This window comes from Elephas maximus, chromosome 14 (genome assembly GCF_024166365.1).
Source record: "Elephas maximus indicus isolate mEleMax1 chromosome 14, mEleMax1 primary haplotype, whole genome shotgun sequence".
Taxonomy (NCBI): Eukaryota; Metazoa; Chordata; class Mammalia; order Proboscidea; family Elephantidae; genus Elephas; species Elephas maximus.
Window position 1 is genome coordinate 88422341 of NC_064832.1, and position 12724 is coordinate 88435064.

At 38.3% G+C, this 12724-nt stretch overlaps 1 protein-coding gene across 1 annotated transcript in view; it reads left to right on the forward strand.

Annotated features, from left to right (window-relative positions):
• GPC6 (glypican 6) overlaps positions 1-12724 on the forward strand; it is a 1286079-nt gene that overhangs the window by 860282 nt on the left and 413073 nt on the right. The window contains exon 4 of the mRNA XM_049852914.1: positions 1217-1382. Within this exon, the coding sequence (XP_049708871.1) occupies positions 1217-1382 (166 nt within the window). The remainder of the gene's footprint in view (positions 1-1216; positions 1383-12724) is intronic.

Genomic DNA, 12724 nt, shown 5'->3' on the forward strand with positions numbered 1-12724 from the left:
CATACATAGGGTCCCTAAGAGTCAGAACGGATTCTACGCCACCTAACAAGGACAAATAAATATGACAATAATCTTTGTGTCTAATCATGAAAAAAATTTTTTCTGTGGGTTTTTTGGTTTGTTTTTCCCGTTGGTTGGTCTGTATTGTTTTAAATTACCCTCCTCCCCCCGACCCGCCACCCCTGCTTTGAGAGTCAAATTAAAATTTTAAATGAGCCAAAAGGGTTTATATTGGTTTAGAATTTGTTAGCTTAGGAATACCACTTTTCTTTTTCACCACAAATAGCACTTAATTCTCGGTTGATGAGTAGCTCCTCTTAACTGCTACAAGAATTTGCCCTCACAGGCAGGCCTCCATTTAACACTAGGCCCTTTTCCCACGAAGTTTCCAGAACTGCAAACCTGCAGACGTCTGAAGATGGTGGTTCTGCAGGGCCACTGCTTCTAAGCAGGCCGGGACCTCAGAAATCCCAGACAAGTTGATATCGAACCTTAAAAAAAAAAAAAAGAAAAGGTATATACAAAGGAAGTGTATCTGCCAACCTCCTTTAGAAACAGGGTCAAATAACCAGTTGGAAAGTGTTCTAAAGGTGTCATTAAATTTTAATAATACCTACATTTTTATGGGGCTTTTAACTTTGCAGTTTGCTGTCACATGCATTATCTCATTTCATGTTCAATTCATTGAAACCATGTCTAAGTTTTAGGGTTGAATTATAATGGCATAACTATCAAAATGTTGATGGGGACATTTGGAGACAATTGATTACCACTATGCAGAGCAGAAGTATCTACCAGGAATTGGTGAGTTCCAAGATCAAATATTGTTAAGGGATAAGATTTTGATGGAACCCCTGTGTGGCACAAATGTTCAATATGCTTGGTTTCTAACCAAAAGGTTGGAGGTTCAAGTCCACCCAGGGGCACCTCAGAAGGAAAGGTCTGGTGATCTACTTCTGAAAAATCAGCCACTGAAAAACCCCGTGGAACACAGTTCTACTCTGACACACACATACGGTCCCCGTGAGTCAGAGTCGACTCGAAAGCAACCGGTTTGGGTTAAGATTCTAATAGTTCCTCTAGCCCTTTGCTCTACTGTTTGAGTCTCATCACAGCCATTTAACCTTTTTTTTTTTTTTTAGGAGAAACCGACTTCTGTCTTTTTCCTCTCCATCTTCTTATTTTTGATTTTTGCTTCTTTCCAATCCATCTGCAGGTCAGTCCAACCCCAGGGTGCATTCGCGCTCTCATGAAGATGCTGTATTGCCCTTACTGCCGCGGCCTCCCGTCCGTGAGGCCCTGCAACAACTACTGCCTCAACGTCATGAAGGGCTGCTTGGCGAATCAGGCGGATCTCGACACTGAGTGGAACCTGTTTATAGGTAAGACCTTTCAGTGGCTCCTGTGACAGGCACTTTGGAACAGCAAGTCTTTACAGTCCCTGAGGAACAGGTCAGAAGTTATTACGACCAAACTGCTTTTAGTAAATTACAAACATTATTTTGTTTTTTTCTTCTTCCTTTTTTTTTTTTTTAAAAAATATCCTGAGAAGTAAGACTTTCTTGTATCCTGTAAGGGAGAGTCCTGTTACAGATTATTCAAGCCAGCTGTACTGAATTAGCTCATCTTCTCTGATGAAGATAAAAGCACTCTGACTGAATTTCAGTGAGCTCCTGTGAGAAGTTAGCAAAGAATCTCATAAGGAATCCACAGTACTGTCTCTTTTTTTCCATTATTAATGCCTCGGCATAGTTACAGATATTTGTAAACAACTTCTCCCTTGAACTTACACGATCAAAATATACTTTTGCCAAAGTACACACATTTTTGTTCTGATTTTGTGGCAAAGGCTGCTCCACGCTCATGAACATGAAACACCCTTCCAGCCTTTAGATGGTGGGAGGAAAGCAGGTGGGGAGATGCACAGAAAGGTCTGTGAATTATGGCTCTGGTCTTAAGTTGCAGAAATCATTTAGGGTTTGTACTGCCAAAAGATATTTCCCAAATAGCTATCCAAGGATAAAAGGACAAATTTTATAGGCAGGCTTCCCCCAGGAAAATACACAGGCCTTGCAGGAATAAATATGTTTTCTTCCCCTCTGTCAAATAGCCTTCAGATAAAAGTACTTTCAGTTGCGTTTACTGCAATTACTTAGTGACAAGCAGAGTGGTGCAAATAACTGTAGCCGTCGTAAGCCTCAGAGGGCCTTCATCATTTATGCAAACATCTAAACCAGAATGCACGAGGAAAGACTTCTAACATCTAAGATTTGAGTAAGATAGGAAAACAATCTAAGGTGCTTCAGATTTCAGAGACATCTAAGCCCATGGTGCATACAGACAGATGTGCCTAGGTTACAGGCATTCAGCTTGGCCATGCAACCCATTGGCTAACACGCTGTTATGCTTAAGAAGGCCAGAGAAAATGGTTTTGAAGTTAAAAAAAAAGAAAAGAAAAGAAAAGATTTTACAGTGAGTAGACTTAAATGAAAATCATCTAACAAAATCTCAGAAATAATTTCAGAGAGAATAAATTTAAATGCTGTTCTCCGTCCTTTCCACGGGAGGGCAAACTCAGTTTGTATGATCTCGAGTCCCTTGCTTTGTCTCTTTAGACCTCGTGTGCCTCATTTGTAAAATGAGGAAATTAAAAGTACCCTTTTAACTCAAAAATGACATGATTCTTTGCTGATACTTTTTATTTTTGCCAAGATTTTTAGAAGTGTGAATACAAAAAATAAGTAATGAAGAGTGTATTTGATCTTATAAAATATCAGATGAACTTAGAGAAATTTTGGCAGACACTCTACCTGAATAATGGTGATAAAAAAGTACTCTCAACAAGAGATCTACAAAGATTTGCATATTTTTAACCAGATTCAGTCCCATAGCACTGGAAATAATAGATTATTTCTCCTTTTTGGTTGAAACTGCCCAATTCACAGCACAGTTAAATTGTCTTTGGTCAGACTGCAACATATTGATGAAAATGGGCATGTGGGTTTTGTTACTTAGAGCAGGACGTGATTAAGCGTGAGCATATAGGTTTTTTAACTTGTAAGAGCAACAGTGACTTCTTAATTGGCTTTTTTCTTTCTTTCTTTTTCCCTCAGTGTTCACTGGCTGTTTTAGTGTAAAACAAATCCTTACACTTTCCATCACTTAGATTTCCCAGATGCCAATTTCATGTGAAATAGAATATATCTGTAAAATCATTTGATTTAAAAACTAACATGTGAACCCACCATGTGTTGAATGTACTTGAACGAGAAGAGAACCTACTGGTTATTCCTACGTTACTGTATTTTCATGCCCCTGCTTCCCCTAGAGGTCTCTGGGAAAATGCTGCAGTTTTCTGGGTTTTCTATGGCATTAAGAATTGACCACCAACACAGAATTCGTAGCAAAATATGTTCTTGCTAATGCTTGTCCAGGTTGAAGTGTTAGTTCACTGATTTGTTACATGAATTAGTCAAATGTGCCAACTCATTTCCCACACAGATACATCTGATATGACAGTGTTACAGTTTTCATGGATGCAGCAGCAAAGATCAGTGTGCACATGGGTAATCCACAGAAAATAATGTATAATGGCGCTGTCCCTGGCTAGAGCCTGCAGCCCTTTCACGCTTAGACCCCTGGCATCTTTTCATCAAATGATTTACTTCTGTTGTTGTCAATTGCAAGAGCCATCTTTATCTCTGTCTGCTATATTAGCATCCCAGTTTATAGATTTTATGGGTTTAGTATTATTATTACCTCTTCTAAAATGTCAACAGTGGCATACAATCAACCATTAAAAAAACCAAGGATGGCGTAGGTGGCCGATCCCCTTGTAGTCTTTACAATGCCAGGAATTACTGAAGTACTTGAAAGTGATTTGTAACAATTTAGAATTCAGGTGGCATCTGGATCACTTTGAAAGAAAGGTGATTCACTTATAAAGTGAAGTGTTTTAAGTGTTCAAGTCAAAACCCCAGTGGTATTCCATCCACTTCTGAAGTTCTATAGTTTGTGTGTGTGTGTGTGTGTGTGTGTGTGTGTGTGTGTGTGTGTGTGTGTGTCCTAGAAAAAAGTCAGGGGCCTATTCGGGATGCATTTTCACAGCCCACCTTCAGGAAGTTTAACTCCATGCCCTGCACAGAGGTGGTGCTCAAAAGATTCTTATTAATTAGCTATTGAAGGAAAAAAAGTACAACTCTGGTTTTTAGGGAAACAGGTTTTTTCTTTCTGAAAAATTGCTGACAGCTTTGAAGAAGATGCTGCTAGACTCATTTCAGAGTGCTTGAAAAGCGGCAGGTTGGCTCCCCCAGGGACCTTCGGCTGCTTTCTAATAGCATGTGGATCCCCAGTACAAAGCACAGCCCAGCTTCTACTCACTGTGCCAGAGTGAATGGACATGCTGCACCCAGTACACCAAGCTAGGCAGGGCTGGAAGTACATGAGGGTGGCTTTTAGCCTGTTCTCATTAATAGAAGCTGTGTGGTAGGAGAAAACCTTACTCTGAAACTGTAGCTGTCTCTGCTTTGGCACTTCTCCCAAGTGTTGCTGTATGTTCCTACACAGTTTATCCCAGCCTAGCTTTTGACTGTTGCCTGAATGCAAAAGGACCTTCTTGAAAGACATTTACATTAAATTAAAATTTCCCAGAGGGAAACAGTTTGCTGATAGGACTCTTTGTTTCCGTAATAACTGCGGTGATTTTGAATGTTTGATATTGATACCAAGACGCCACAGGTAAGGACTATTCCATTTGACAAGAAGCCATGTTGCAGATCACACCTAGCCCACAAACACAAAAGTCAAGGCTGAAATTACATTTACATAGCTATAATAAATCCTGCCTCTACTTTAAAATCTAGGACGTGTGGAATAGCCTCTTCCAAACATCCGGTACCTTCAAAATATTATAGGCTGTGAGAATCAGAGAGAGAAAAAGGAGATTGCTGGTGTGGGGAACCAGGCTGGAGGGACAAAAGGCAGGATTCTATTTTGTTCCACACTGTTTTTATCACTGGAATGTTACAGGCTTCTTCTTAGGGCATGTCTAAGGCAAAATTATCTCTACAGCTTCAGACAAGTGAGACCTTAAGGATTTTTTGTCCCAACAGTTAGGTGCTGTTGAGTCAGCTCTGACTCACAGAGATCCTATATATAACAGAAGGAAACACTGCCAGGTCCTGCACCATCCTCACAATCATTATGTATGAGCCCATTGTTGCAGCCACTGTGTCAATCCATCTCATCGAGGGCCTTCCTCTTTTTCACTGACCCCTTTACCTTACCAAGCATGATGTCCTTCTCCAGGAACTGGTCCCTCCTGGTAACATGTCCAAAGTATGTGAGACAAAGTCTTACCATACTAGCTTCCAGGGAGTACTCTGGTTGTATTTCTTCCAAGACAGACTTGTTTGTTCTTCTGGCAGTCCTTGGTATATTCAATTGCATCAATTCTTCTTCAGTCTTCCTTAGTCATTGTCCAGCTTTTGCGTGCGTATGGCTTGAGTCAGGCACACCTTAGTCCTCGAACTGACGTCTTTGCTTTTCAACACTATTTGCAGCAGGTTTGCCCTATCCAATTTGTTGTTTGATTTCTTGACTGCTGCTTCCATGGGATCCAAGTGGATCCAAGTAAAAGAAAATCCTTGACAGCTTCATTATTTTCTCTGTTTATCATGATGTTGCTTATTGGTCCAGTTGTGACGATTTTTGTTTTCTTCATGTGTAGATATAATCCATACTGTAGGCTGTGCTCTTTGATCTTCATCATTAAGTGCTTCAAGTCCTCTCAACTTTCAGCAAGCAAGGTTATCATCTGCATATTGCAGGTTGTTAATGAATCTCTCTCTAATCCTGATGTTGCATTCTTCTTCATATAGTCTAGCTTCTCGAATGATTTGCTCAGCATACAGGTTGAATAAATATGGTGAAAGGATACGACCTTGACATACACATTTCCTGATTTTAAAGCACCTAGTGTCCCCTTGTTCTGTTCAAATGATTGCCTCTTGATCTATGTACAGGTTCCATGTGAGCACAATAAAGTGTTCTGGAATCTCCATTCTTCACAACATTATCCATAATTTGTTATGCTTCACATAGTTGAATGCCTTTGCGTAATCAATAAAACACAGGCAAGCATCTTTTTGGTATTCTCTGCTTTCATCCAAGATCCATCTAACATGAGCAATGATATCCTTCACTCTACATCCTCTTCTGAATCCAGCTTGAATTTCTGGCAGTTCCTTGTTGAAGTAGTGCTGCAACCATTTTTTAATTATCTTCAGCAAAATTTTACTTGTCTGTGATATTAACAACATTTTTCAGTAATTTCCACATTCTGTTGGGTCACCTTTCTTTGGAATGGGCACAAATATGGATCTCTTCCAGTCGGTTGGCTGTCATCCAGTAGCTGTCTTCCAAATTTCTTGGCACAGATGGATAAGCACCTGCAGTGCTGCATCCATTTGTTGAAAACATCTCAGTTGGTATTCTGTCAATTCCCGGAGCCTTGTGTTTGGACAATGCCTTCAAAACAGCTTGAATTTCTTCCTTCAATGTCATCTTAATCATATGCTTTCTCCTGAAATGGTTGAATATTGAACAATTATTTTGGGTACAGTGACTCTATATATTCCTTCTATCTTCTTTTGGTACTTCCTACGTCATTCAATATTTCCCCTATAGAATCCTTCAAAATTGCAGCTTGAGGCTTGAGTTTTTTCTTCATTTTTTTTATCTTGAGAAATGCTGAGCATTTTTGTTTTTGACTCTAGGTCCTTGCACATTTCATTATAATAGTTTACTTTGTCTTCTCAAGCCACCCTATGAAATTTTCTATTCAGCTGTTTTACTTCATCATTTATTCCATTCTCTTTAGCTACTTGATGTACAAGAGCAAGTTTCAGAGTCTCTTCTGATATCCATTTAGATCTTTTCTGTCTTTTTTAATGACCTCTTGCTTTCTTCATATATGGTGTTCTCGAAGTCATCCCACAATTTGTCTGGTGTTTGGTCATTAGTTTTCAATGTGTCCAAAAAAAAAAAAAGTTCCAACTACATAGTCTAATTTTTTAGGCTGTATGAATTAATGAGACCCTACTAAGCTTACCATTGATTCAACCACTATATTGAGTAAGCAAGGCAATACAGTTTTTACCTAGGGAAATTTAATGTACTTAAATGAGTTATGATAAAGTATGGGGATAATAGAAGCCTAGGATGCTAAGTATCTATGCAACAGAATAACTTAACTTAGCCTAGAAAGTCAGGGAAACCCTAATTCGTAAGCATAGAATACAATCATAAATGAAACTATTGAATTAGTATTGTCAAACATAATAGCACATACCAAAACCAAACCAAAAACATATGATTGTCGCAATATAGCCGCCAGGTACACTCAAGTTCCCCATGACACAGTTTCAATAGGTCTAGCATGTTCTGTTGCTGGTTCTAAAATACTTATATGTTTTATTTTTGACTGTTTCTATAATCAAGTCCCACCTCCACCACTGCCACTGACTTAAACTGATAAGATTTGGAAAATCCGTGTTAATTTTCATGAAGAAAAGGTTGAGTTTCCTGATCTATAAATGCCTTGTTGCTGGGTGCCATTGAGCTGATTCTAACTTATGTTTTTTTGTTTTTTGTTTTTATAGACAGAGGAGAACTTCCCCATAGAGTCCTTTTAGCTATATTCTGTGGGAGCTATTTGCCAGGTCTTCCTTTCACAGAGACGCTGAGTGGATAACCTTTTTATTAGCAGCCAAGTGCTTAACCATTGTCCCACCAGGGCTACTTATAGATACCTTCAATGGAAATAAAGCCAGCATGGCAGGATCCATTTGTAATTTAGACCTTGGGCACTCAAAGACCAAGCAAGCTGGTGATAGCATTTCTGGGCTTTCTTCCTCCTTTCAAATTAACCATTTATTAAATCTTAAGAGAATCTCAAGACAGAAAACTGGCATGAGAGTATCAAACAGGAAATCCAAGGTGGTTACTACATCAGTGCCAAACCAAAAGAACCTGCAGCCGGTACTACACATTCATTCAGTCATTTCTTCACTCATTCTCATATTTATTCAACAAATGGTAGCTGATGTCTGCTATGGGCTTTGCTCTGGTTTAAGCTGGGAATAGAGCAGAGCACAAATAATGTCCCTGCCTGCTGGGAACCCAAATACCCAGACCCAGTGCCGTCGAAGGGCTCAGTATATGTTCTTTGAAAGGGAAAAATGGAAACAACTAGACAGAGAAATGGGAGGAAATGCTGTATGAGACTGCTGTATTTTATATGGTTAGTCCACTCATTTAATGGAAGTAATTTAAAAATCATATATCCCTGTTGTTAATGGACTCTATGAGTGCAGGCATGGCAGAAACAGATCAGATAACGAACCTGTTTCTTTCATTGTGACAGTTGCTGTCAAGCTATAAATTAGAGCCAGCCACAAGGAAGCTGTATCTGGTCTGTGGAATGTCTAGTGTCATGTAATAAATGGGTACTTTGGTGCACAAAGGACTTTCTTAGGACCCACAAGAGTTGCATTTCCTCAAGGTAGTTACTGTACCCCCAACTTCATGCTTGGGGAAAATGTTGCTAAATAAGGCTTATTTGAAGAGGTTTGGAAGAAAAACATGTATTGCTTCTCTTAAATAAACTCTGTTTTGTTTTGTTTTTATATAAAAGGTGCAGGGCTGTGTGATGTTGCATTTCAAGAATATGTAAAAGAAACACAAAGAACTATTTCAGGGCTTTGTTTAAGAGATTACTCATTGAAAGGCTTTCTCAACCGTGAAATTCTGTAATGTAAATCCTATAAGAAATTTTGAGTTACAAAAGAATTCCATAGTAAGTATGCTATGACTCTAGCTGATATATCCTAAAATGTTGCAAAAATCTCTAGACTCTAAAATTATTTCCTCTAGACCAAGAAAAAGCAAAGCATATGAACTGTATTTAGCAGCAAGCTGTCAAGGGTTTTTTCATCTCCTCTTTGTGTAATACAAGAACCTATTCAATAATACAGTCCAGAAACATGACTCTTAAATTGAGGAACAAAAGCCAATACAATTATTCTGGAATCTGGTCTGACTGTTAGCCAGAGAACTTGCCTTTGCAACTTGTACATTCCTGAAAGAGCCAAGAAAAAAATTTTTTAAAGCTTTGCTTTCTATCAGGTGAAATCTAAGCCCACCCGAGCCCCTATCTTGCTTTTATAGTCACTGATTTAATATTTCTTGTGGGCATTTATCATATGTGGTGTTCATTCTGTCATGCTGGCAGAATGCAGAAGCAGTAGTAACTACTCAGCTGAAAAAAAAAATTTGGCTCGTATTTGTTATCAGTTTCCTAATTTGACAAAACAGTTTATTTCTGAACTCTGCATGTGTAAAAATATCTTTCTATGTTACAGTAGGGTTAATATCCTAAGGGTGGCTTAAATGCATGGGGTCTTCAACAAATACAGAGGCAGACAATCCCCTGAGATGATGTCTCAAGACCAGCAGGACTGCAATTCCTGTTCTGAGTTAAGCAGATCTTCCCATGATTCAAAGTAGACAATGCACAGGAAACCTAAAATTATTTGGTGTCATCGTCAATTAGTCATTCTGGAGCATGTGTGTGAATTTACTTGACCTCCAAACTCAGCTCTTGCTCAGCTATTTATTTCCACTACCTACATACCCAGAATCGACTCGACGGCACTGGGAACATACTCAACTTCTATACAATTTATAATTCTAATTGGTCCATTTCCTATTTCCTGATGACTACAAATATGATGGAAACCCTGGCAGTGTAGTGGTTAAGAGCTATGGCTGCTAACCAAAAGGCTGGCAGTTTGAATCCACCAGGTGCTCCTTGGAAACGCCAGGGGATAGTTCCACTCTGTCCTATCATAATCTAAAGGATATTTTGAAGGTGAGATGCAAAGTACAAAATAATATGATACAAACCAATGGCCTAGAATGAATCATGTCTATTTTTGCAAGGACAACGTTAATTAGGATATAAGATGTTTCATTTATATTACAAACTTTGATGAAAAACCCTGTATACCTTAATAAGCTCTCCAATTTCTATGAGAACCAGCAACAGAAGGATTTAGTTTACCAGGAGAAAGCAGAGCACACTGAAGTGATTCAAGGTGGCTAGATAATTGCCTCTGTGTTTGGGATTTTGCATCTTGAACTTCAATTTTAGTGTTTTCTATAGATTAAAGGTTTCATTCATTAATTGTATCAAATTATAGGAAAAGGTACTTGTTTTTTGCCATTAACATTTGATTTTAATAACATATGATTGTTTTCGCTGTCCTGTTTTCAAGTTCAAGCTCTAGTACAAGATCTCTGACTTTTGAAATGCCAAGAGAAAATATGTGTTGATTATTTATAATGGAACTAAGTAGACTCCAAGGGGTCCAGAAACCCAGGCAAAAATCAAATACTGTAAACATCAGCCCAATGACATCTTTACAATTCCAATTCAGGAGATATGAGGAACATGAGGTAGAAGAAATTGTGTTGTAGAAACTAGAAAATAAGAAATATAAATAGGGCTAAGTAAGTAGATTGTTTAAGAAAACATTAAGCCACTTAGCTTATAGCAAGTCCCAGGGCCATCATAACCAAAAAGTCCTTTTGCAGTGACTGATTTAATAGGATAGGGGGCTGAGGGTACTTACCTCCTGAGGCATTCAGACCATTCTAAAAGTCCTGATTAGCAGCTAAAGTTAAAATCCTTATTTTATCCCAAATAATAAATCTTTGTGAGATGCTACAATACTTTATTAAAATATCTTAATTAGAGTTGTGTTAAATGACAGTACTTAGACTTCTTTTTCCCCCAAACTAACCAATTACATTAATACATGTATCTTGTAATTGCTCTAAAAACACCTTTAATTCCTAATCATCTCAGGAGTAGAACTGCTGAACCTGTCTTTATGTTTGGGTCATTTTTGAAATTAGTTTTCATCTTTCTCAGGCTTGTTTCTTTAACAATTAGAAAGAGAATTTTTAGAATCTTATTCTCTTCATCTTATCGCCTTCATGACTTGTTTCTTACAAACAATCCTCCAAGAAAGCAAAGGTGGAAGCCAGGCTAGAAGAGATGGCCCCAGTGAGTTATTCTGATGGTTAATGGCATATTTTCATTTGTTGCTATAAAGTGGGATGGGTATAAATGTCCTTTGGAGTAATTTTAGCTTTTGAGAGACTTTATGGTATCTGAAAACTTTGAGCTTATAACTCATTCAAAAATATTGTGTCTACAGACACATGGTCAGATCGCCAAGGGAGAATTTAAATTAAAATAGAGCATGAAATATGCCTTGTCCTTCAAATAAGAGCTTATATATAAATCCCACATGAAAAAAAATAGGTCCTCGATTTTTTTCTTTGCATGGATTTAAATAATTTGCTATGCTAAGAATTTGAAGTCAAAATTAGAAAGAGAGATAAGTAGTTGAATCAATGATATCACACCAAGGAGGGATATATCTGTATTCATCAAATTTTTATTCTTTAAGGTGCAGAGACCTTCTAGACAGATAATAGTGATAATTAAATGTCAAATAAGCCTGTCAATATTCCCCACTAAAATCTTAATGCTCAGGAAATTAACTGATGTAATGAAAGGCCTTAGAACTATATTGGGTGGAATGACTAAGTTAGTGGATGTGAGAGTTTTGGGGAACAGCAGCGGCCACCTCTTTGATGACCGGAGTTGATGTGGTTTTCAGATGGATTGAATCAGAAAGTAACGCTTGTTCTCCAAGCCCTACTGTCTGTCTCTCTAGTTGGCGAATGTCAGCCTGAAGAGGCCAGCAGACGGAGCAGGGCCACTCTTCTGTAAGAGAGTGTTGGTACACTTGAAGAAGAGAGACCATTCTTTAAATCAGCCACAGTGGGAAGGTGAGGGCTGGCCTGGAGTCCTTGATTTTATCCCTTGTGCATATCTCTCCCAATTCTCTAAATTCAATACTTTTGATTTTGTTGGGTCAGTTCCCTGTGTTTAAAAGTGATTAGATTTCCGATCCCTCTGATTTGAGCACAGTCGTAGGAATGTATTTTATACTTCAAAATTTGTGGGTATGACCTGACCAGATGGGAGAACTGAGACCAACAACAGTCCTAAGAAGGTACCTTAGACATGAATCTGCAAATACAAATACGTAGTGTACTGTGAGGATGTGGAGCCTGCATAGGAAGTGATTTCCAGAAGGTGACTCCACCAGGTGAAATACACACAACCCCTCACTAATCAGCCCTGCAGTATTTTCAGTTGAAGCCCTGTGGTGGACTTTAAAATACTTGGCAAGTTCTTAGTCATCCAATTTAACATGTGCCTAATACTCCTCTTTGTTGTTTGAAGATCTAATAGGTACTTCCCAAGTTTGTCTATGTGAGAACTTTCAACTGCAATATCCAAATTCCAAAACTATGAGTGTTTAGGAGATTTTATTTCCCTATTTTGATAGCTCTGGGTCCTGTATGAAGAATATTATGTCCATAGTAATGATAGCTAACATTTACTGCATTTTTGCTTTATACCAGATAATGTTTTAAGCATGTTATAACTTTAATACTCAAAACAACACTATGAAGCAGGCAGTACTATGATATCCACTTTACAAATAGGAAAACTGAAAGAGAGAAGTTTGGTGATCTGTCCAAGGTCATAAATTTAAAAATTGCAATGCCAGAATTTGGC